Source organism: Aotus nancymaae, unplaced genomic scaffold (genome assembly GCF_030222135.1).
Source record: "Aotus nancymaae isolate 86718 unplaced genomic scaffold, 86718_ANA_hifiasm-v0.15.2.pri h1tg000036l, whole genome shotgun sequence".
NCBI classification, from domain to species: Eukaryota; Metazoa; Chordata; class Mammalia; order Primates; family Aotidae; genus Aotus; species Aotus nancymaae.
In genome coordinates this window covers 48578153-48602742 of record NW_026988450.1, presented here as the reverse complement: position 1 = coordinate 48602742, position 24590 = coordinate 48578153, and the positions used below count along the sequence as shown (strand labels likewise).

Genomic DNA, 24590 nt, shown 5'->3' with positions numbered 1-24590 from the left:
TGCATACTGGAAACCCCAGAGCAACCACTAAAATATATTGCAAAGAAATATAGCCAAAAATTAGAATATTTAAAAATATTCTGAATTGCAGCTAGAGCTGAATATACTAATAATAATAATAAAAAACTTTAAAGATGTATCCAAACAGTTTTCCTTAAACAATCTCATGCAACTGATACTAACTTTTCTAAATTGCTTCTCTGGAAGTTAAATAAAGGGCATAGCCTTTAACTCACAGCCTTTATTTAACTCATTTAAGTGTTTCACAATCCTCCCTGCCATGAAGATCTATATTCTGCTAAACCTTCAAAATTAATCTTAGTAAGTATGGTTATTACATGAAGCAAAGCGCCTGAAGGTGGAAACTGAGTCTTATTACTGGTTTCTCAGCATCTTGCACACATCTTATCAACAGCAGGTGCTCTAATTCAGACAATGAATGAATATTCCCAAAATTTATCTGGTATAGAAATGAAGGCACAATAGGAATAAGAGGTTCTTTCTGAAGTAATAAGTCAAGCTGATTGTACAAGACAGGAGGGAAGATGTAATTTTAAAAGCCAGACTGATTAAAGTGGTCACTTTGGGATATTACACTGTATTCCAACAAAGCTCAAAAGATTTTCAATATTTACTTTTGGGCTCTTCATTATAGTTGCCTGAATATGTGCAATTAAGCCAAATCTTTGTCATTTAATGTCAAAAATATTTCCATCTTTCTAGAATCACCCAGAGCCATGCTTTAATAATTAATAATGCCCATGATCAAGTGGCTCTTACAATTTTTAAGACCCTTACAAATTCTAGAATCAAAATCTCTTGAGATGACCAGGGCTTCGGAGATCCCCTGCACATGAATTCTCTTGTAATATTCTTAGAAATCAATGAGAAAAACGAATTATTAATGAGTTAAATAAAACCTTTGACATACATTCATTTTATATAAGAACTATGATTTTACCTTTTTTGAAAATTATTAAATCTCTTTAAAGAGTAAAATGAAATCCTTTATTTTTTTTTTCTTTTTGTTCCATATGATTTACATTTAAAGGAACATGAGCACATATAGTAATGGTTTATGACTTGTATAGAAAACAGTAAACAATGACAAGCCACGTTGTGCTAGGATTTTTTTAAATTACCTAATGTTATTGTCCTCTGAAAACAAAACAACCCAGAAAACCAATATCTCTTTAACAACCTCAGGTACTTTCGAAATGTGACAATGGGGCAATTACTGAGATGCGCATTGTATGAGGCTATTTTTGCATAACTATAAAGGAATATCTGAGACTGTAATTTACAAAGAAAAAAGATGTATTTGGATTATGGTTCTGCAGGCTGTACAAGCATGGCACTAACATCTGCTTGGCTTCTGGTGAGGCCTCAGGAAGCTATGATCATAACAGAAGGCAGAGGGGAAAGTCAGCATATCACAGGGGGAGAGAGGGAGCAAGGTAGCGGGGAGGTGCCACATTCTTTTAAACAACCAGATCATTCATGAACTCAGAATGGGAACTCGCTTATCACTAAAAGGATGGTGCTAAGCCATTCATGAAGAATATGCCCCCATAATCCAAACACCTCCCAGCAGGCCTTACCTCCAACACTGAGAGTCACATTTCAAGATGAGATTTGGAGGGGATAAACATCCAAACCAAATCATACATATATGTGACAATTGCTATCGGTTGGTTGCCACTTGAGTTTCCTTGTAGAAAAGAATAAATTATTTTGTGTTTGAGACAGGGTCTCACTCTGTCACTAAGGCTGCAGTACAGTGGTGTAATCATGGCTTACTGCAGCCTCGACCTCCCAGGCTCAGGTGATCCTCCTACCTCAGCCTCCTGGATAGCTAAGACTACAGGTGCATGCCACTGCAATTGGGTAATTTTTTTTGTAATTTTTTGTAGAGATGGGGTCTCACTATGTTGTCTAGGCTAGTCTTGGACTCCTGAGTGCAAGTGACCCACTCACCTTGGCCTCCCAAAATGCTGAGATTACAAGTGTGAGCCACTGTGCCCAGCCAAAAAGAATTTTAACATCCAGAGAAAAAGTATGAACCCTGTAGAAACACATGACATGTTACTTCTTTCACTTTTAACTTATGATGCCTTTAACTTTTCCTGGACCTTTCTTAGAACATTAGCTTCATGGTAATATCCCTTTTAGTCCCTCCAATTTAAAGACACTGCAATGACTCCTTCACTTTAGAATGCAGAAATGGAGTTAGCCACCTTCACACCTTGCTGATGCCTCTGCTTCCCTCCTCATGAATGTTAGCATTATAGCCATTTATATTTTTCTCTTTTTTCTTATTCATAAGGTTACTATCTCAGGGCTTCCAAAAAACACTGGATATGGAACAGAATTTTTTTCAGGAAAGAAAGTGCTACATAAAGTGCTTCTGGATAACGAAATTGGCAATGGGACTTAGAAAATTCATTCAAGGGGACAAATATAAAACACATTTCCAGATCAGTGTTTGAAAAATAATTTCATTAACATTTAGTAAAACTTATGTATTTAAAACATTGACTGAATGAATTAGTGCTCCACTAGAATATCAAAGGAAATCTGAATCTTCAAAACAAGCAAAATATATTTCTATCTGATATGGTAGAGCCTTACAGATGTCAACTCTGTGAAGCCAAAGCTGAATTACAGAATTCAGAATTCCAAATTACAGAATGATGAAGCTTTAGAACTGGAGTGGACTTTGTTGACATATATTGTAATCATCACATTTTACAGATAAGAAAACAGAAAGTCAAAGAAGTAAACTGCCTAAGATGACTTTACTAATTGATGGCAGGGCCAGTAATAAAAATCCCAGGTTTTCTGCTTCCTAGGTAAGTATTCTTTCCACTATATGATATTGACAGCTAAAATAGTACCAGCATACATTTATGAGGGCCTAGACCTGCTGGCTCAATGCTAAGTACTTCAGTATTCATGAATTATCTCTTTTCATTTTCATAACTGTACTACAATATAGGTATACATATACGTGACAGAATATGAACGCAGGTTTTCATACCTGGGTACTGTGTAATCACATCATGGACACTGTTAACATACAAATTCACCAGTTAAAACTTAGAGAGGAATCATTTGCATGGTCTGAAGTGGGACAACAGAGGCTGAGAGAACCTCAAATTCACATCTTTCTTTTCAGGGGATCCATAGAGCTTGAGAGTAAGACTCAAAAGTTCACACTTCTTAGTTTTGAATTGTAGCTCTGTTTATTGCTAGGCCTGTGACCTTGGTCAAGTTTCTTAACTTCTCTAAGCCTTACTTTCCTTATCTATAAGATAGAATAGAACATTTCCATAGAGTTGTCATTAGCATGAAATGAGAGAATGCATTAAAGCAGCAAGTACAATGCCTAGCACAGAGTGATCACTCAATAAATGCCAGTTGAATTTTATTTTTAGCCATTGTATTTTAATTACTTGCCTCCTTTTGGGCCTTCTGAAAAAACTTCCCTAGATCACTAAGGTCATTTTTAAGAAACATTATCATGCATACTGATAACTTTTGCTTATTACTAAGAGTCATCCTCTTGAGATAATATATATGTCCAAGTAGATGCATTCTGTGTAGGGAAAGGCATCCATGACAATATTATGCAGAAAATGCTCCTTAGAAGGTAGGTATGTGAGCCTTTTTCCTCCTACATTTACCACCCACCCCTATACTAAATCTGGCCCATGACCACTACTCTAGTTTCATCTACTAAAATTGGGTTCCAGGTCAGTTTACATACAAGGCATTTTTCCCCCTTTAAGCAAGAAGTACTGTATCATTTTAAACTAGGAACTGATTATAACTCAAATGCCTATCTTTGGTATGAGCTCTTATAACTTTGCTGAACACCAGACTTAGATGAAAATGTATAAGCACATGATTTGGATGTATATCAATAAAACAGATTGAAGTCAAACTACTCTTACAATTTAGGAAAATGGAAACAAGTTCATTTTTGGTGGTTCTTTTCTATTACTGTGGAACCTGGCTTGCCTCAGTTTAACCATCAGTTTCAAAGGTTGAGGTTATACACAGAGTATCTTTAGGTTGGGCTTGAAGTAAGCAAAGTGAGGCTTCTGTGATCTCTGCACATCTACAAATTTAGGAAGCGGTCATAGCTGTTCCTCTCAGCCTGTTTCCCCCCATTACTTTCCTCTGCCTCTCCCAATAGTTTTTAGTAGGGGCCACCCACCTATAAAGTGACTGCAGCTGAGTGAACTTAATGAAGGGCTGAGAATTAAGAATTCATCTCCTAATCCTGCATTTAAGTTTCGGCTAATGCCAGGCAGACTTGCAAGCTACATAGGCATGAGATCTTGAATCACATAACGTGTTCCACTATGAGTATCTCCCCCATTTTCAGAGCCCCTGAAGTACCTATTATATCACAGGCACCCAGGAAATGAGATCATGTTTGAGAAAGAGAGGCAGTAGTTGCTGGTAAGGGTTTAAAAAATGGCTCTTGGAGTAGGAGAGTAGATATGATTGAGTTTGCAAGCATCTGTGGCATAAATACTTTCACAATGGCCAATTTAAGCTACTAGTTGTTTAACAACTGTTTTTGCAAAGTTCCTGAGTCTAACAATCAGCTCTTTTGACCAGTATGATCTATACAGGACAGAAGGCCAGTAAGCAGTCCAGGGGTAACCCTAGGTTACTCCTCAGCAACTGACTAGTTACTCCTTTCTTAAAGCAGGGGACTTGACTAAACCCTGGCAATAGCCTAGAGCTCCTTTGATCCTACTTCCTCAGGCTGAATCCTGATTCCCACAGCTGCCATCTACAAAAGACCTTCTCCAGTCTTTTCTGCCAAATCTCCAAATCCACACTAACTCGGGGAAAAGGCATAATGACACCTTGCTCGACTTCACTGGCCCTTGTTACTTAACAACTTGTATATCTTAAATCTGAACGCTGCTCACTTTCCTAGTCTCAACAGGCAATAAGCTTCGGAAGTTTCATATAAATATTATAATTAGAATGAGGAAGGAATGGGTCAGGCAGCAAGAGCAAATTAGCCAACATCATTAATATATTTTCTGTAGATGTACAAAAATCTTTAATCTTTATTAATAAACCTTCTCAATTACATTTAATATGATGCTATTGCATCAAGATGATCACTTCAAAAAGATGCCAAAACAAACTTCATCTTCTAAGGCTTTTCTTTTTTAATCTGAATAGAAGCATTAACATGGAAAGCATACCTATGGGCTATTAATATGAAAACAAGCTATGCTTTCCAAACACTGGAAATTGTTAAGCATCGCTATAGTCAAAAAAGAGTCCCTGTTTCATTCAGTTCCTGGAAAAAAAATGAATATTCACAGGGCACAGAATAGTAAGGCTAAACCTCAATACATTTCCAACATTTACTTAAACAGGATTCAGCTGTGAAACATGAACTGTACATATTCTGTAGAGAAAACGAGGTCTTGTCTGTCAGCTGTTTCTGTTTAATCAGTCTTGAAATTATGGGAATAAAACTTATTAAATAGTAATTATTAGCACTCCAGTAAGTTTGAAGGTTCTTACCTGTACATTTGTAATCAGAGGACACCCCTTTAAGCACAGCATCAAAAATGGATACTTCCACTCGCTGCTTTCTGTGGTGACAACTCAGAAGCAAGGAAGGCTGGGACACAATAAAGTACAGAAAAGGTTCTAGCTGTAAGTCACCAGTTCCTCTTCGACCAGGCTGCCGAACAATAGTTATACCAAGTGCTTGTCTAGCAGATGACCTTGTGGATGCATGAAGACTTTCAAGAGAGAGGATCCCTATTTTTTTCCCCGAAGGAAAAGAAATGCTGCTGCTTAAGAGATCTTCTGCTGTCACCGTGGAAATACATGCCTGGTTGGGCTTAGCAACATCTGAATCAACTTCTGGGAGATTTAATGAACTCTTGCCTGGTTTTTCATTATCCTTCTGTTCTTGTGATTTCGATTTGGATAAGGGCATACAGGAATAGGTCATTAGTGAGATTCTACTTGCAGTAATAAATATGTCAAAGGGAATAAAATTTAGATTTTTCACAATTGATGACTGGCGTGAGGGACGGGCAATGCGATGCTGACTGGCACCACTGTGCTGCTCTATTTGCACTATTCTGATTTTAACACTGTCACTGCCAATTCCACTATCCTGAGCACCACTGCACCGAGATGAGGTTTCAGCCATGCCTCCATCAAATGTATCCACTTTTTTCTGTTCTTGTTTAGAGATCTGTAAGAAAAAAATAAAATATTCAAAATGAGTTATATGCCAAGTGTTACATAAACAATGTTATATAAACATGTTGTCAAAAAGGAAATTTTGAAAATGAGTCGAGAATAACTTAAAACAGTAATCAGAAAAACAGAATAGGTACCCACTTCCTATACCAGACCCCCAAAATCACCTTAAAATGCCAAGAAAATATTTGAGGAAAAGCATCTAATGTTCATTTCCATCATTAAAACACATTTTTGAGTGTCATATCTTCTTTCTTTGTATTAATACAGAAGCATATTTTTTTAAATGTCTCTTTAAAGAATTATTTTAATACATATTTTTATAGTGATTTCCCAAGCAATACAATAAACTCTCTCCAAATCATGATTACTGGTGGTTGAAATTATTTTTTTTTTTTTATGTAGCGGTAGTTTATATTATGTTCCTTACCTTTCTTATAAAACTGATTTATAGGTTTTTGGACAGTAAGAAAGGGAAAAAAATCAGTAGTCTTAAATTAGGAAGGACAAAGAAAAGTACACTAAAATAAACGCATGCCATCTCAAAACATGTTTTTCTCCTACTACGATAGGACTTAAAACCAGGACACATTTAAGAGATAAAGTAAAATCAAGTCAGTAATTAAGTAATTAAAATCCTTGAGGGTAGATTTTTCCTTTGTGCAATAAAGGCTGCTAGTTCTCAAAAATTTTCACCAATGACTCCCTATGTAGAGAACAAAGAGAAACTTGGTGGCAGCAGCAGTTACAATCATTTGGCTCCAAGAATATCAGTTCCTCTTTCTTAGACTGCCTAACCACCAGTCTGCAACTTGCTATTCTGCACCTAGATATTTTACTTGCTTTTTCAACAGAATTATTAAGGTAACCATAAAAAAAATCCATAAGAATAAAAAAAATCTACCCCACCCCATGTTATCACCAAACATAACCAATAGTAATATTTCATGGCTCTTCCTCTCAGTCTTTTTTTCCTACCTATGCACAAGTTCACCTGTATCCCTTTGTGGTGGTAATATCATAGGGACAAATGGAAAATTTAAATTTTGACATGCTAATGTAGTCTTCATAAATATGATTTTTTTTTTTTTTTTTTTTTTTTGAGATGAGTCTTGCTCTGTAGCCCAGGCTGGAGTGCAGTGGTGCAATCTTGGCTCACTGCAACCTCCACCACCCGGGTCCCAGTTCAAGCAGTTCTCCTACCTCAGCCTCTCAAGTAGCTGAGATTACAGGAACGAGCCACCACGCCCAGCTAATTTTTGTATTTTTTAGTAGAGATGGGATTCACCATGTTGGCCAGTCTGGTCTTGAATTCCTGACTTCGTGACCTGCCATCTTAGGCCTCCCAAAGCACTGGGGATTACAGGTGTGAGCCACCACGCCTGGCCTATAAGTATAATTTTTTAAAGCTGCATAATATTTCATTTAGTGTTAGGAACAATTTGTTCTACCATTCCCATGTAACTGGATATTCAAGTTTTCAATTAGTGCCAACAAACACCTAGTAATATTTTCTTAGGACAGACGGCTCCTAGAAGTGAAATTATTAGGCCAGATTCAGTGACTCACACCTGTAATTCCAACACTTTGGGAAGCTGAGGTGGAAAGATGGCTTGAGTCCAGGGGTTCAAGACTGGCCTGGGCAATATGACAAAGCCCTGTCTCTACAAGAAAATGTGAAAAATTAGCTGGACCTGGTGGTGTGCACCTGTGGTCCCAGCTACTTGGGAAGTTGATGGCTTCAGCCTGAGAGGTGGAGGTTGCAGCGAATCAAGATCATGCCACTGTACTCCAGCCTGGGTGACAGAGTGAGACCCTATTTCAAAAAACAAAAACAAAAAAATTAAAACAATAAAAAAGAGAAATGGAATTCTTAGGCAAATGGTATGGAAAAGCTTAAAGTTACTGAATATTGTCAAATACCTATCCAAAAAGGCTGCTCAGTACTTAGGGAGACATTTTTTGTCGCTGATAGTAATGTAACTTACTATCAGCGATAAAAAATGTCTCCCTAAGTACTGAGTAACTGGGTATTGCTTACTACTACTACCACTACTACTACTATTATTTTTAAAGAGAGAGTCTTGTTCTGTTGCCCAGGTTGGAGTGTAGTGGTGTGATCATAGCTCACTGCAGCCTATAACTCCTCGGTGGTGGCTCCAGCAATACTCCTGCTTCAGTCTCCTGGGGAGCTAGGACTAAAGGCATGCACTGCCATACCTGGCTTATTTTTAAATTTTTTGTAGAAATGAGGTCTCACAGTGTTGCCCAAGCTGGTCTCAAACTCCTGGCCTCAAGCAATCCTCCTGCCTCAGCCTCCCAAAACTGCTTATTATTTTTAAAACTCTTCTTTGATTGGTAAAGAAATATGTATATGTATATATAATTGTGCCACATGCTACAAATTATTATACTGCCTATCTGGGGCTCACTGAGAAAATGTTAAATAACTGATAAACAATTCAAGAAAGTGAGGTAACCATCATTAAAATTCTTTTAAGAATATTTCTTGTTAAGTGGTGTTTATAGTGTTGAGAAAGCCACATTGTTAGAGAAATCCAGCATTTGCTATTTGAAACAAAAAGGACTTTTTCCTGTCCTTTGAAGACACCATATTCTTTCAAACCTTGCAGTCTATACTGTGCTCTTTCCCTTCCTGGAGTGCTCCTCTGAGCCTGCTGTAGCTGACGAGCATTTAGTTATACATCAAGATAAATGACATTTGTCTGAGAACTGTTCTCTCACTCTTCCTTCTTGGCAATCTTAGTAGTTCACTTAGATTTCCATTATATATTTTACTAAAAGGTTTTGTGGTGACAGTATCAGACAGCACTAAGACAATATATAGGCTTTGGAGTCACACAGATGTGGGATCAAGTCCAACACTCTCTAATTATATGACTCCGAACAAATTACAAATCTTTCTAAGGCTATAAAATCTCATTTGTAAAATGAGGATAACTTCTACCTCAGAGAGTTACTATGATGACTGAATCAACTAACGTGCCTAAAGAGGTCAGCACAGTGCCTGCCTTACAGTAAATACCCAGTAATGAGCAGCTGTTATGTGTCTGCCTCTTTTATCAGGTGAAGAACTGCTAGAGGGAATGGAGCATACAATTCTGCTTCTATATCACTGAAGAGCAGGGCAATGCCTAGCACATTGAAGAGAATCCATGAATGTTTGACATGTTTGTTTTTGATACAACACTAAATGAGAAATTGACCAGCAGACTAGAGTTACATGATTGTTAAAATACAAATAAATGTAGACTGAGAGTTCTCAATACTGTACTCTTTAAGGTCTTTCCCAGACATATTCATAGTGTTTTTCCTGATCTGCATACTCTACCCTGTGGGCTGATCATACTGCAAAGAATCATCTCTATCTCTGCCGTCTTTGTCCTCACATTGGGACATTAATACCTAACTCATAGGGTTGCTGCAGCATAAAATTAATTAGCATATTGAACAAACACAGTAGGCACTCTAAAAAGGGTAAGTTAAAAAATTCACCTTCTTCCTGTTTACATCAAGTATAATTATTGGTATAAAAGAGGTTTTCAATACCCATTACTAAACTGCATTCTAGCCTGGGCAAGAAAGCAATACTCCCATTCTCTCTCTCTCTTTCTCTTCCTTTTTCCTCCTCTTCTTTATTCTTTTTCTTTTTCTTTCTTTCTTTCTTTCAAAAAAAAAAAAAATTCACCTTCTTTGTGAAGACTTCAGCAATCCTTACAGGTGGTGCTAGTCTTTCCCACTTCTATACTTTTATAACAAACTAATATTACAGCACTTTTCACACTATATTCTGTCTCAGAGATTGTGAACAATTGAAGAAAAAATAAAATAACACTGAGTACATTTATTATTTGCCAGACATTGTTATCATATTACATATGTTTTCTTTACTAAGCATTATAATCCTTTGAGGAGGAGTATTATTATTCCCATTTTACAGCTGAGAAAATTGAGGTTTATAGAGATTGATCAATAGGTCCAAGGTCTGACAGCTATCAGGTTTTGGGTAAGAGGAAATATCATGTTAGTATTCCTAGAACATACTATACTGCTTATCATATGACAAAGCTTAATAATTGTGTGCTGACTGAATAAATATATAAACGTATTTAAAAATACAGTAAGATAAACATAAAAATAATTGTTATCAAAATAACAGTTTTAGTTATATGAAAATTTCAAATATACCTCCAAATCTATTACCAACTAGGAATTCTCAAATAACATGTGAAAAGTAATGAAATCAAGTACTTAAGTAGTCAAATGTGAAATCAAGCACATTTTGAGGCTTTACAAACTAAATATCTAAATACAGTGCAAATAAAAAATCCTTTAGGTTGAGTATGGCAAACTCCAATCAAGAACTCAAGCTTTATAAGCTATTTTCATTCTCCCAATCAGGAAGGTCAACCACAATTAACTACATTAAACTATAATTTCTATGCATGAAAATTTTTTTAGTTCTGATTTACAGGTTTGCACTTAAAATCTACTCTCTCCCTCTTTAAAGTGGATTAAGTATTCCCATAGGTATTAACATAAAACAACAAACCACCTGTAGAGAAAGGTAAAGAAATTTAGCATCTAGCCTATATTGTGTGCTAAGATTGCCACATTAGCCTCCAGCAAATGTCAAGCGGTATGATCTTGAGATATAAATAACTGGCAGTGGCAGGATGGCAGCTATCAGCTCAGGTCACAAAGGTTACTGAACAGAAGTCAGATGGTAACTAATTCTAATCACTACTGAGCAGAATGGAATTTGAACCAATGACCTAGAGATGAAAGACTCTGACTTTCATTGGAAGGAAAAGAAAAAGTACAACTTACCCAGTACTAGAAAACTAAATCCTAAAACTGGGTTAAAAGCCAAGATTTCCTCCATTTTCTAAGTCTCTAAACTATCTGTAGCACTGAAATAAATAAGCTGATGATTTTGAGACATATTTTAAAACCCCTGGTTTGTCACCAGTCCACTTCAGATTTATTACATTGAAGAGTATCTGGCCCACTATTGAGAAAAGTTTTATAATTAATTATGTGTCCTGGGCCCTAAACTTGGGCATCAATTTACCATTCCTTTGTGAAAAAGAAAGAGTTCACAGTGTAGTAATTCTGAAAGTAACATTTGCCTTATTATTGTCCAAGGGGACTAATAATTTAAGTTGTCAAAAACAGCAGTATCTGCTGCTGTTGGTGCAGCAGAAACATGTATCTCTGGGCAGTGCTGTTACATCAGCTCTCTCACTCTTTACCTAACTTATTTAAGATGAACAATAAAAGTTTTCTTTAATTAGCTACTGGTGTGCATTAACATGATCATGATTAAACCATAAAAACCAACTGTACATTACTCCGGTCCTCTGTTCCATATGTTTTGAATTATTCTGTTTGAAAATGTACTTGCGTCCCTTTCAAAAGTTCGACCTTCTGCTTTCAGAGAATTAAATGCATATTACTGTAGTGAAGAAGATAATGTTTCAGACCTCCAGGCATATATTAAACACACTGGCAGCACTTGAGACAAAATGCTTTACTTATTAGATACTTCCTATTCTAAACAGTGTCATCAAAGGCTAAAAACAAAATCCATATAAAAGCTGCACAATGCTTCCACACAGAACCTGTGCCAAAATCCCTGTACTTTCCAACTAATGAGGAAAGGATGTGTACTCTTAACATATGAATGTAAGATTTTCCAAGCATTCACTTTAGGAAACTGGGCTATTGATTCCATATGGGTTATGTTAAATGGAACTGTATTGGTAAAATAACCTTTAAGATATCTGGCATGATAATGATAATTAAACAATATTTAAAAGACTAAAACAAAAGGGAATTTAGTTCCACAATGGCTAATTAAAATAAAATGAAAAAATACAGCATGCCATCTATCAAGATAAATTGTTATTGTTTAAGAACTATTTAAATGCTATTAAAATATACTTTTAGATAAAATCTGAAAGAGCTGGAAAAATATTTGTGGCTTAAAAATGGAGAGTTTAGTGAAAAAAAGTACAGGACTCTGAAATTTTATGCAGAGATAACGGCTTTAAAGCCTTGAGCACAACCAGATGGTACTTAAATCAGAGGAATTCTACAGTTTCACTATCAATGGGTTTCAATATGAGACAGTTTTCAATAGCTAGGAAAACATGTCAAGTTGATAGTTTACTTCTTAGATCATTTCAGCGCATTTTCTCATTCTTTCACAGCTGTATATTATGGTACAGATACTAGCCACCATGGAGAAGGTGTTGAAAGCTGTACTAGTAGCTAAGGAACTGTGGCTAATTCCTCTTTTCAATGTATTAAGATAGGTAAGTTTACTAGCTCACACTAGGGTCTGGTTAAGAGCCATAGTGTCTCAGGAGTAGTAAATAAAACCACATTTGAATAATGTGACAATACCAAGGAATGCATTAAAATAATACCAGGTTATATTAATTAGATTTTCTTCCGTAGCATTTTGGAGTGGGGAAAAATACACTTGATTGAAACTTCTTGGTTCAGCCATTTCAACATTTTTATGAACATATTCAAAAGTCAGCTCATTAATAAAAATGCTGCAAAGAAATGGATGTTTAAAATTTTAAAGAAAAACCTGTGGAAACCAACTTTTGAGAATTAACAAGGACCAAAACAAATACAATTTTTGTTCTGGTGGCTGACAAGAAAAGGAAATTCAGCATCTATTCCAAGATTTTAATTCAAATTATGTCTTTTAATCTCTTTGTCTTTGTAAGAAAACTTATTATATAGCAAACATATGCACATCCACATTTTTTCTAACTTCCTATCATAATTATGGTTATAAACACCAATGCTGAAATAATATTTCCAACAGGCAACAGTCATACTTTTTCCTTGATCAAAATATCTTTTGCCAATTATGAGATCATTTTTGATATCTTACAAATTATGAAAAGTCAAGTGTAAAACCACAGAATCAAAGTGACAATCACATCTATGTATAACCATGATCTTTATCCTAATTTTACTGCCCTTGCTATAATGTAGTAGTATTTTCAAAGAAGCTAACACCTTATCTAACAAATACAGCAAAAAAAAAAAAAAAAAAAAAAAAAAAAAAAAAAAAAAAATTACGGTATTTTAATGGTTTCACATACTGAAATTACAAAGAAGAATTTTTACAAACTTGAAAAAGTTATGTGCCTCATTGTGTAAACATTTGCAAGCATACTTCTAGTTCTATTTTTTTAGAAGTTTGTGGATGAGGTAGGGTGGGGTGGTTGGGAGAGGCTGCCACATGCTTTTAACACAGAGATAATCTACATTGGAAGCTTCATATAAATAGCAAATTCTATTAATTTAATCTAGAAAACAATAAGAATATATTTTTAAGTCTCAAAATTTCAATGATGTCAGTATTACAGTTCATAAACCTTTATCATTTTATTAATGAATTACCATCTCAGCTCAGTGATGTGCTAGATGAAATTTATCTTAGCAAGCACATTAAACAAATATGCATCAAAAAATTGACTTCAATATGAAATGTCTCCTTCAGTGTCACCAATTAATGTTATTTTTAATGAAAAAACCAAACTTGAACAAGCACCATATGCACTAGCTTACTACAGATACCCAGTGCTAGAAAACAAGGGCTTTTTATCTTTTATTTCTCTAAAACTAAATGCTATACAAGATCCCAAATGATACAATTGTTCCCAGTTGAATGGCAAAAAAGGTTTTCACAATACTGCAGTAATTATGCAAAAGAGCAGAACTAATGATACCCATCACCGCTTAACAGACAGAATGCTACAGTACTATAGTTTCAAGTTTTCCCTCTCATGAAGTTACTTTTCCGGCTCTTTGAAGTAATAGTATGAGGCCACTACTGCCTGCTAAGTGCTAACTGCAATAAAAGCAGCCTGCAGATAGTTCAGTCAAGGTTGTGTTTTACTGCAGTCTGTGTTTGGTCTATTGTTCTAATTTACGTTGTAAATTATGAAAAGGAACTAAGACTAGTGCTAAACTGACTATAATACCTAGATCATTATCAGTGCCTGTTTCAATATGATAAACTCAAAAAAAAGTATACATATCAACCTACCCACTTGGGCACATAGGTAAATTCAAATCCTATCTATTGAGATTTTATCTGCAGTGTTGACCTTTAGACTTTTGTGTCTGTTTGTCCCTTTATACATATATGATTTCACAGCATAAGCTTATTTTCAGGGGCTTCTAAGTTCATGAAAAAAAGAAAATTAATTCCAGGCAAAACTTGGTATACAGTTTAACTCAGAAACACTTCTCCTGTTCCTTTCTTTCTCTACGTTGCTCACATATATTGTGAATAGGAATAGGTTGGTCATTTTAGTTCAAGGAGACTGGATCTAATTGATTTATACTAGGTTCCAAGTTTAAGTTTGACTTGTTTGCTTTTTGTAATGAATTCAGTCAAAAAAAAAATACACACACAATCACCTGACACATTCCGGCAACTTAGACCTTAATCAAAACAGATGCCCCTACATAAGAAACAACAACCTGCTTTGAAATGGCCATGATGTTAACTCTTACAAAGTGGCTACTGTGTGTACAAGGTAACTACTCTTCAGACTGATGAAATCCAAGGTTCATTCCACTGATGTCAATGTGGAAACCATTTTGTCCCATGGCTGCTTAAAGATTTTCAATAGGATTAAATCAGCTGCAAGTCCTCATTATATCAGGGTTTACAATTGTGTCTGAGTTGGAGTCTGTTTCTCATAGAATTTGACTCAGAGACTGACTTAGATTGGCTCCTTGGAGCTAGTCTGATTTTACCAGAAACAACTGTATCACATCAGCCACTCTCATAAACTTGCTTTAAGATTGAATCAGCCCTGACCCTGAAGCAGATGAAAGTTTACCAAGCCTATACATAAGTCACAAAAAAGTTTGCATTTAGTTTCTGCAGCAATATAGAAGTAGACTGTGCTCATTAACTATTCCAGTGGGCCTCTACCTTACAACTATGAATGTAATTTTCTGATAGGAAAACTATAGTTGAACTTGGAGACTTTTATAGTGATAAAATACATATAAATCCTTATTTGATGCTTTATCCCCGAAATCACATATATCCCTTTAAAGAAATTATGTAGGATTTATGAAAATAAAGCAAGAAAAAAGCACGCTTTTTAAACTAATTTACCCCCTATATTCAGTACAACTTGAAAAGTGATGAAAACGTCCAAGCATATCCTTAACTAACTTTATCTAGTAGCTGGTTTTCCTTGCCAGATAGAAATATTTGACCTGATTTTCATTATTACTTATTCTATTTAATTAAAAAACCTGATGCAATTAATGCTAGATCCTTTTCAAAGTAAACCCAAATCTCAATATTCTCTACTACCTAACTAATTTTATGGAAATCCATCAAGACCCAACAGAATGGAAGGTCATTTGCAACCTTGTATTAGCCACCTTTTACTTCATATAGATCATATCCAAACTGAATTAAAGCCATATATTGATTCTCTCTGTCATATGTTATCAATACTTTAAAATGTAATGATGCAACAGACTTGAAATGCACTGGCTAAGATGTTAGAGAGAAATATTTGTTTATGCCCTGCAGCCAATTCTTCTTTTCCATTACAAATACTTTGTTCTTCTCTGCTACTCCATAAAAATAATCACTACACCAAAATGACCTTCCACACAAATGTTTTGATCATAACCTCTTCCTTCAATCCTTGGAAATTCAAAGTATTCTCTAAAGCAGGTAAAAATTCCTAACAATATCTCTGGTCTGCCCCACAGCACCAGTACATTTTAATATGCCGATATGTCACAAGTCATTCTTGCTGTTCTAAGAAAGCAACTTTCTGTATATAATGAAGGTAATCTAATCTATAGCTTAAGCTTGGATATTTTTGGTCATGTCATATGGAACTGCTTGAATAAAGTTTAAAAGTTAGAAAGAAGACATTCTTCCTCTCAAATACCAAGCATCATCTTTTCAAACATTAAAGTAGTAATCTAGTCTGCAAACTGCTAAGAAAACTTTCTTTAAAAAAGATGTAGAGCAACTGGATCTGTCGTGCACTACTGGTGTGAATATAAATTGGCACAGCATTTTAGAAAATGATTTTGTCAGTATTTATTAAAGCTGAACATACATTTATCTTTGACACAGCAATGCTTTCAGAAATATACACTCAACAGAAACGTTGGACTTCCACATTAAAAATATGCAAAAACTATCTGTAGTAGCAACATTTCAAAAACAATCTAAATGCTCTCACCTGTAGAATGAATAAATAAATTGTAGTGTATTGATACAATGGAACGCTTTACAGCAAATGAAAGTTAATGAATTACTGCTGCATGCAACAAACTTAGATAAATCTGAGTACCAATATGTTGAAACAAAAAGACCAGGCACAAAAGGTTACATAATCTAACTTCAAAAAGCCAGGTTTGGTGGCACATGCCTGTAGTCCTAGCTACTCAGGAAGCTGAGGTAGGACGATCTTTCGAGGCCAGGACTTTGCGGCTACGGTGTACTATGATTATGGTAGGCACTGCACTCCAGCCTGCACAACACAGTGAGACCCTATCTCTAATACATACATATATATATATATATGTATCTATATAAATATACACACACATATACACATACATATACACATGTATTAAAAACAGAAATAAGTATACATATATATGTGTGTATACATATGCACACAAAGATATACATATATACAATTTCATTTTTAATAAATTTCTATAAGAAGCCAAAAAAAACTATGAATTAAAAATAAATTTTAATCATACTTTGTATATGATTAACAGCTGATCTTATCAGAATGTCTTTTAAGTCTAAATTTTAGATGACCATATTCACAAGGGTTTTATCAAATTAGCACCATTAAAGAGTGTTCTTAGACTTTAAAACTTTCTGACATTTCTCTAGTTAAGAAATAAAGTTTCTATTTTTTATTATATTAAGATAATATCATTTGGTTGACAATATTATCAAATAATATTGTGCTGTTGGGCTTTAGTGATAATAATTTATTAGGATGAAATATTTCCTGAGCTGCTTGAAGACAGATCCAATGTCAAAATTAATTAGCAAAATGTGAAATAAAATTTAATTTCACATCATTCATTCATCAAATTGTTATTGAGCATCTACTACATTTTAGGCACTAGCTAGGGATATAGAAAAAACAAAACTTTTACCTTCATGAAGTATATATTCTATGGTGAAGTCAGCCAATAAAATACATTTATGTATATATAAAACACATATTCTTCCCCACATACCACATTTGTTGACAGATTGGATGTTTATTGTTATGACAGAAAGACAGGAGTCAGGAATGATTTTTTATTTTTTTCGGGTCAGAGCAACTACCAGAATGGAAAAAGATGGTTTTCCAGATAATTACAAACAGCTTTCCAACCTGTCTATGTGTTATGCCAAAGCTTTTACAATTTGCTTTTCCAAACTTTGCCTGTTTGGCTAGGAATCATAAATGACCACAGTGATATTCCCAGAGGGGCATAACACTCATGACTGTACCCAATTTTAAAGGAATCTCTAGTTCAATTATGTTGTCTTCCTAGTTCCTCCCACAAGCCAAACCATTAATCAGCTGAGAACCATTCAAAGTAAGGCCATGATTAGAGACAGTGTTCTAGGGTTGGACCTAGTCCTCCTCATTATGAACAAACATTTGGCAATCAGAGAAATGGGGCTAAGACATGCAGTCATACCATGATTCCCAGAAAAACCAATTGAATGAGACACAAAATATTTCTTGGGAAGAAATTTTGGTCCTGGAACAGTAAGGCAGACAGAATATTTTGAGATAAATCAGAGAAGAGGAAAAGGAGAGAGACCTGGCCTCTTAACACTTCTGTATTTCTAATTGCTACTAAGCATTTGGATGTCCCATTATCAACATCACAAACAATGTATCTAATATATCATAACATTTTTAATGTCTTTTACCAAAAATATCACATTTGGATGTCCGATTATCAACATCACAAACAATGTACTAATACATCGTAACATTTTTAATGTCTTTTACCAAAAATATCACCTCTCCATCTTACTTTTTATTTTTTTCTTCTCAAAAGCTCAAATATTAAATATACTTTTATGGCCCCCATCAAATACTATTGGTCATTCCTTCATTTCACTAATTACTCTTGCTGTTTCCTTTTTATTTTCTATTCTCACTGGCTCTTCCCACTGTATAAAGGCCACTTGAAAGAGCTCCTTAGTTAATTTATTTCACAGGTCTTTCCCATTCCTAACATATCCCATATAGCACTGCCAGATTACTCTTTTCAAAACACTTTCAATATTTACTTATAAACAGTTGCCCAATGAGAATGTAAGGTCCATGAAAACAGAGTTTGAGAGTGTTTTTCCCCTGACTTTATCACTAGCACCTAGAAGAGTGCATCGGTAAACAATAGGTGCTCAATAAATCTTTAGTGAATGAATGAATGAAGGAAGGAAGGAAGGAAGGAACAAATGAAGGGAATCATTTGCAAGGTGCTCATTAGGTTCCTGGGTAGGGGAGTAGATAAAAGGATGAGTTAAATTAGGAGGCTACCTTTTAGGTTAGAGATGTACTCATTTACTAAAGATGCTTTCTGGACCTACCTAAACCAGGATAGAAAGAAGCCAGGATTTGGACTTGTTGAATTGGCAGTAGAGACAATGAGGTTGAGGGAAACACATAAAAAAGACACAAAAGCGGATGGATCCAAGATGGCTGATCACTAGCAGCTCGGGCTTGTAGTTCCCAGTGAAACCGCAGAGAACCAGAGGACGCCACACTTTCAGACGAATATTTGTTGCTCACGGACCAGGAGATTCCCAGCAGAGGAGCCCCACGGGTCGCCAGGGCGACTCTTGTGGCCGGTGTGGCGGTTTTGCTGGTGCCTTAGCGTGCCAGTTTTTGGTGCAGAGTCCAGAGATTTCCAGGCAAAAAAGCACCATTCATCTTAACACCGCTGTTTCGGCCGGCGCAGTGGATTGCTCAGGTTTCGGCGCTGGGAATCAACAAGTTGGACGTCTGCTCAGAGACCTAGTTAGAAAGTCGGTAATTGCAAAGACAACAGACGGATAAATATATAATGAAGGGAAGAAATCAGCATAAAAAGGCAGAGAATACTCAAAATCAGAATGCCTCTCCCTCTACAGGGGATGGCAATTCCTCATCAGTAACGGAACAAGGCTTAATAGATTAAGAGTGTGTTCCAATAACAGAAGCAGGTTTCAAAACGTGGGTGATAAGAAACTTCTGTGAATTAAAAGAACTTGTTCTAACCCAATGCAAAGAAACTAAGAACCTTGAAAAAAGGTTTGACGAAATGTTAACGAGAATGGACAATTTAGAGAGGAATATAAGTGAATTGATGGAGCTGAAAAACACAACACGAGAACTTCGCAAAGCATGCACAAGTTTAAAAAGTCGAATTGATCAAGTAGAAGAAAGGATATCAGAAGTTGAGAACCAGCTCAGTGAAATGAAACGAGAAGACAAGATTGGAGAAAAAAGGATGAAAAGGAATGAGCAAAGTCTCCAGGAAATATGGGACTATGTGAAAAGACCTAATTTACGTTTGATAGGTGTACCTGAATGTGACGAAGAGAATGAATCCAAGTTGGAAAATACTCTTCAGGATATCATTCAGGAAAACTTTCCCAACCTGGCAAGGCAGGGTAATATTCAACTCCAGGTAATACAGAGAACACTACAAAGATATTCTTTAAGAAGACCAACCCCAAGGCACATAATTGCCAGATTTATTAGGGTTGAAATGAAGGAGAAAATACTAAGGGCAGCCAGAGAGAAAGGTCAGGTTACCCATAAAGGGAAACCTATCAGACTTACAGCAGATCTCTCAGCAGAAACCCTACAAGCCAGAAAAGAGTGGGGACCTATATTTAACATCCTTAAAGAAAAGAACTTTCAACCCAGAATTTCCTATCCAGCCAAACTAAGCTTTATAATCGAAGGAAAAATTAAATCCTTTGCGAACAAACAAGTACTTAGAGAGTTCACCACCACCAGGCCTGCTTTACAAGAACCTCTGAAAGAAGCACTATACATATAAAGGAACAACCAATATCAGCCTTTCCAAAAATATATCAAAAAGAAAAGAACATTAACACAATGAAAAATTTACACTAACTAATGGGCAAAACAGCCAGCTAGCATCAAATGCCAGTATTAAAGTTATATATATTCTAATCGGATAAAAAGCCAAAACCCATTGGTATGCTGCATCCAGACCCATCTCACATGCAACAATACACAAAGACTCAAAACAAAGAGAAGGAGGAAGATTTATCAACCAATCAGAGAGTAAAAATAAACAAATAAATAAAAAGCAGCAGATGTAATTATCACCTCTGATAAAGTAGACTTTAAAGCAACAAAGAGCAAAAGAGGCAAAGAAGGACATTACATAATGGCAAAAGGATCAATGTAACAAGAAGAGGTAACGATTTTATAGATCGATGAGACAGAAAATTAACAAGGACATCCAGGACTTGAACTCAGACCTGGAACAAGTAAACTTAATAAACATTTATAGAACTCTCCACTTCAAATACATAAAACATACATTACCACCTCACACCTATTCCATCAGTGACTCCATAATTGGAAGTAAATCACTCCTCAGTAATCGCATAGCATTTCATAGGTTTAAATGAAATATTGGTTGGCTGCTCGTTTGTTATTTTCTTCCCTTATTCCTTCCTGTCTACATCAAGTATAATTATTGGTATAAAAGAGGTTTTCAATACCCATTACTAAACTGCATTCTAGCCTGGGCAAGAAAGCAATACTCCCATTCTCTCTCTCTCTTTCTCTTCCTTTTTCCTCTTCTTCTTTATTCTTTTTCTTTCTTTCTTCTTTAAAAAAAAAATAAAAATAAAAAAAAATAAAAATAAAAGAGAAAAAAATGCTGGTAAGAAAAAAAAAAAAAAGAAAGACATGTTCCCATTAGAAATACCCATGTAATGGTCGGGTGTGGTGGCTCATACCTGTAATCCCAGCACTTTGGGAGGCCAAGGTGGCTGGATTACCTGAGGTCAGGAGTTCGAGACCAGCCTGGCCAACATGGTAAAAAAAAAGACACAAAAGATGAACAAAGAGCATAAATTTAAGGAAAAGGTAAATGTATGGAAAAGAAAATGTCCCATTTGGATCAAACAAATGGTGTGTTAATCAGAACAACAGAAGATGTGGTTGAAAAGGCAGAATAAAGTAAGACTGGGTGGTAGGTTAAGGAACTTGCACTCCTCATTTTAGGCCTGTCTTCTTCAAAGCAGTACCTCTTGAGCACCTGAATCAGAATCATTTAGGGCACTTGTTTAAACAGAGATTCTCAGGCACCATGTCAGAAGCATCTGACCTGAAGGTGGAACTCAGTGATCTGCACTTACAACGAACTCCCAGTAATTTTTATGTACGTTAATATTTCAGAAACACTGCTATGCACAATGGAGAACTTTACGAACTTTCGAAGCAAGTCAGTGACAAAAGGATGTTTGAGAAAAATTAATATGATAATAATGTGCAGAGGGCAGTAGGGGACTAGAGACTGTGGGTAGCAACACCAGTTAGAAAGCAATCAGCTAGATGACAATCACGGGAATCTGAAATAAGGCAATATATAAAGTAGTAGGCCTCAGGTGAATGAGAGATATCTTATTTGATTATTCCACCTCAGAATCTGGACATGGCAGACTACTGTTTACTGAATAACTTTAACCAGTATTCTGGGACCTCCCCTTTAATCCAGACCTCACCGCTCCTCTATTCAAAGTCTCCATTCTGGAACTTCACATTTACCTTCCTATGTTCAAATCTTCACTTGTGCTATTCTTCCAGCCTAGAATGCCATCCCTCTTAAGAGTCCATTTTCCTCTGAGAAACCTTTTCTTTACGAGCCCACCATAACTGCTCTCTTACCTACAATCCTGTAGGACACTCTATCACTTACCTAGCACTTAGTATATACTACCTTCTACTGTAATTTTCTTTTAATCCTTACACTCTGCATTGTAAGCTGCTTAACCAGGACCATGATAAATCCACTTCTGAAAATCTTGGGCACAATGCACATAAATGTGATAAGTATATGTAGATGGAAATTATAATGGTGATTAAGATGATAACGATGCTAACCTAATTAGTTGATTCCCTGATATTCTATAAAGCAACAAGGCCAACATACAGATAACACTTACTGGATGCGCAGTATGTGCCAGAAACTTTTCTATGTGGACCGCATATATCAACTCATTTAATCCTCAGAACAACTCTAATACAAAGAAGGTTCTATTATTATCTCCATTTTAAGGTAAAAAAAATTGAGGCCCAGAGAAGTTAGCAACCTGCTCAAAATCATATAGCTAGCCTGGGCATAGTGGCTCATTCCTATAATCCCAGCTCTTTGGGAGGCTGAGATGGGAGGACTTCTTGAGCCCAGAAGTTTGAGATCAGCCTGTACAACATAGTATGATCCCATCACTACAAAAAATAAAAAAATTAGCCAGCATGGAGGTGCATGCTTGTAGTCCCAGCTACTTGGGAGGCTGATGTGGGAGGGGTTTGAGGCTGCAGTGAGCCATGATCATGACACTGCCCTCCAGCCTGGATGACAAAGCAAGATCCTGTCTGCTCACTAAAAAAACAAACAAAAAAAATCACAAAGCTAGCATACGGTGCAGCTGGAATTTGAACACTGGCAATGTAACTTAGGAGTTCATTTTAAAATTACATCCTACATAGTTTGTCTTAGAACCTTATTTCATTCATAGCTCTTAACCATGACTAAAAAATCTTTAAAATTTCTGTTGTTGTAGTTGTCCATATATGTTTTGCTACTAAATGGCAACATCCATAACTGTAGGGACTAATTAACCTTGTTCACTGCTACATATGTAGTGTTGGGTACATAGCAGATGCTCCACTCCTCTACTCCTGCCTTCTGTTCCCTCTCCCTTATTTTTTCATTCATTTTTACAAAACACTCCTCTACTCCTGCCTTCTGTTCCCTCTCCCTTATTTTTTCATTCATAAAAAAATGAAGTAGAGGAGTGAACCAACAGATACCATTATGAAAAATGAAAAATTTTTTCATAAATGAATGAAAAATAAGGGAGAGGGAACAGAAGGCAGGAGTAGAGGAGTGAAGCAAGAGATATCATTATGAATATATAAGGGAGTTAGGGAAATTTTTTATTTTTATTTTTTGCCGCAGATTTCAGACAGATGGCTTTCAGAGAAAGCGCTTCATCAATATATGAATGTACTTTAAAATGCTGAAAGGAAAAATCCATTTGCAAGGTGCTGGAACCAGGTGTCTCTACTTTAGCAAATCATTGAGTTCAAGAACAGGAAGTAGGGTTTGGAGATAGGGCACTGCACTAGGGAGCTGAAGACCTGGCTGAGTTCCACAGTTTCCACTAAGTCACACCTGTGTGTAGCTATGTGGGGGAAAAACTGACTTTGTTCACAGCTTTTCTTTTGTCGACATGGAGTTAAAATGGAATAATCTAGGCCAAGTTCAAATTCTCAATTCAATGCATCAGAATCATGACTTGTTAGAGCTGGAAGAGGTTCTGGATCTCATTGTTTCCAGAGATTTTCAAACTACGTTTCTGCCACAGCACACTTTCTTCAAAGAACATCTTATGCGATAATGGAGCAATGGTTGAGGGGTGCGTACAAGAGAGGGGATGTACAATCTGTAAAACATACAAAAGCAAAGTTGCCACTGTATAATGCATGTGTGTGCATGTAATGTGAGGTCAACAAAGCCCATGCGACAATTCAACTGCACCTTGATGTAATTTTTAAATTAGTATTATTTTTGATTGACAAATCATAACTATATACATCTATGGGGTACAGTGTGATGCTTTGATATTTGTATAAAATGTGGCATAATTAGGCCAGGCACAGTGGTTGACGCCTATATCCCAGTACTTTGGGAGGCCGAGGTGGGCAGATCACCTGAGGTCAGGAGTTAAAGACCACCCAGGCCAACATGGTGAAATCCCATCTCTACTAAAAATACAAAAATTAGCCGGGAGTAGTGGCATGCACCTGTAATTCCAGCTACTAGGGAGGGGGAGGCTGCGGCTGCAGTTAGCCAAGATTGTACCACTGCACTCTAGCTTGGGAGACAGAGTGAGACTCAATCTCAAAAAATAAAAATAAAATAAAATGTGGCATGATTAAATCAAGCTAATTAACATATTCATCATCTTTATCATCTTGCTCCTGCTTACC

The 24590-nt window shown here is 36.0% G+C and overlaps 1 protein-coding gene across 7 annotated transcripts in view; it reads right to left on the bottom strand.

The window, feature by feature from the left end:
- Window positions 1-24590, bottom strand: part of VPS13B (vacuolar protein sorting 13 homolog B) — an 839649-nt gene that overhangs the window by 210977 nt on the left and 604082 nt on the right. For all 7 annotated transcript variants that reach the window (XM_064384451.1, XM_012455820.2, XM_021675751.2 and 4 more), the window contains exon 34: window positions 5566-6253. In XM_064384451.1, the coding sequence (XP_064240521.1) occupies window positions 5566-6253 (688 nt within the window). The remainder of the gene's footprint in view (window positions 1-5565; window positions 6254-24590) is intronic.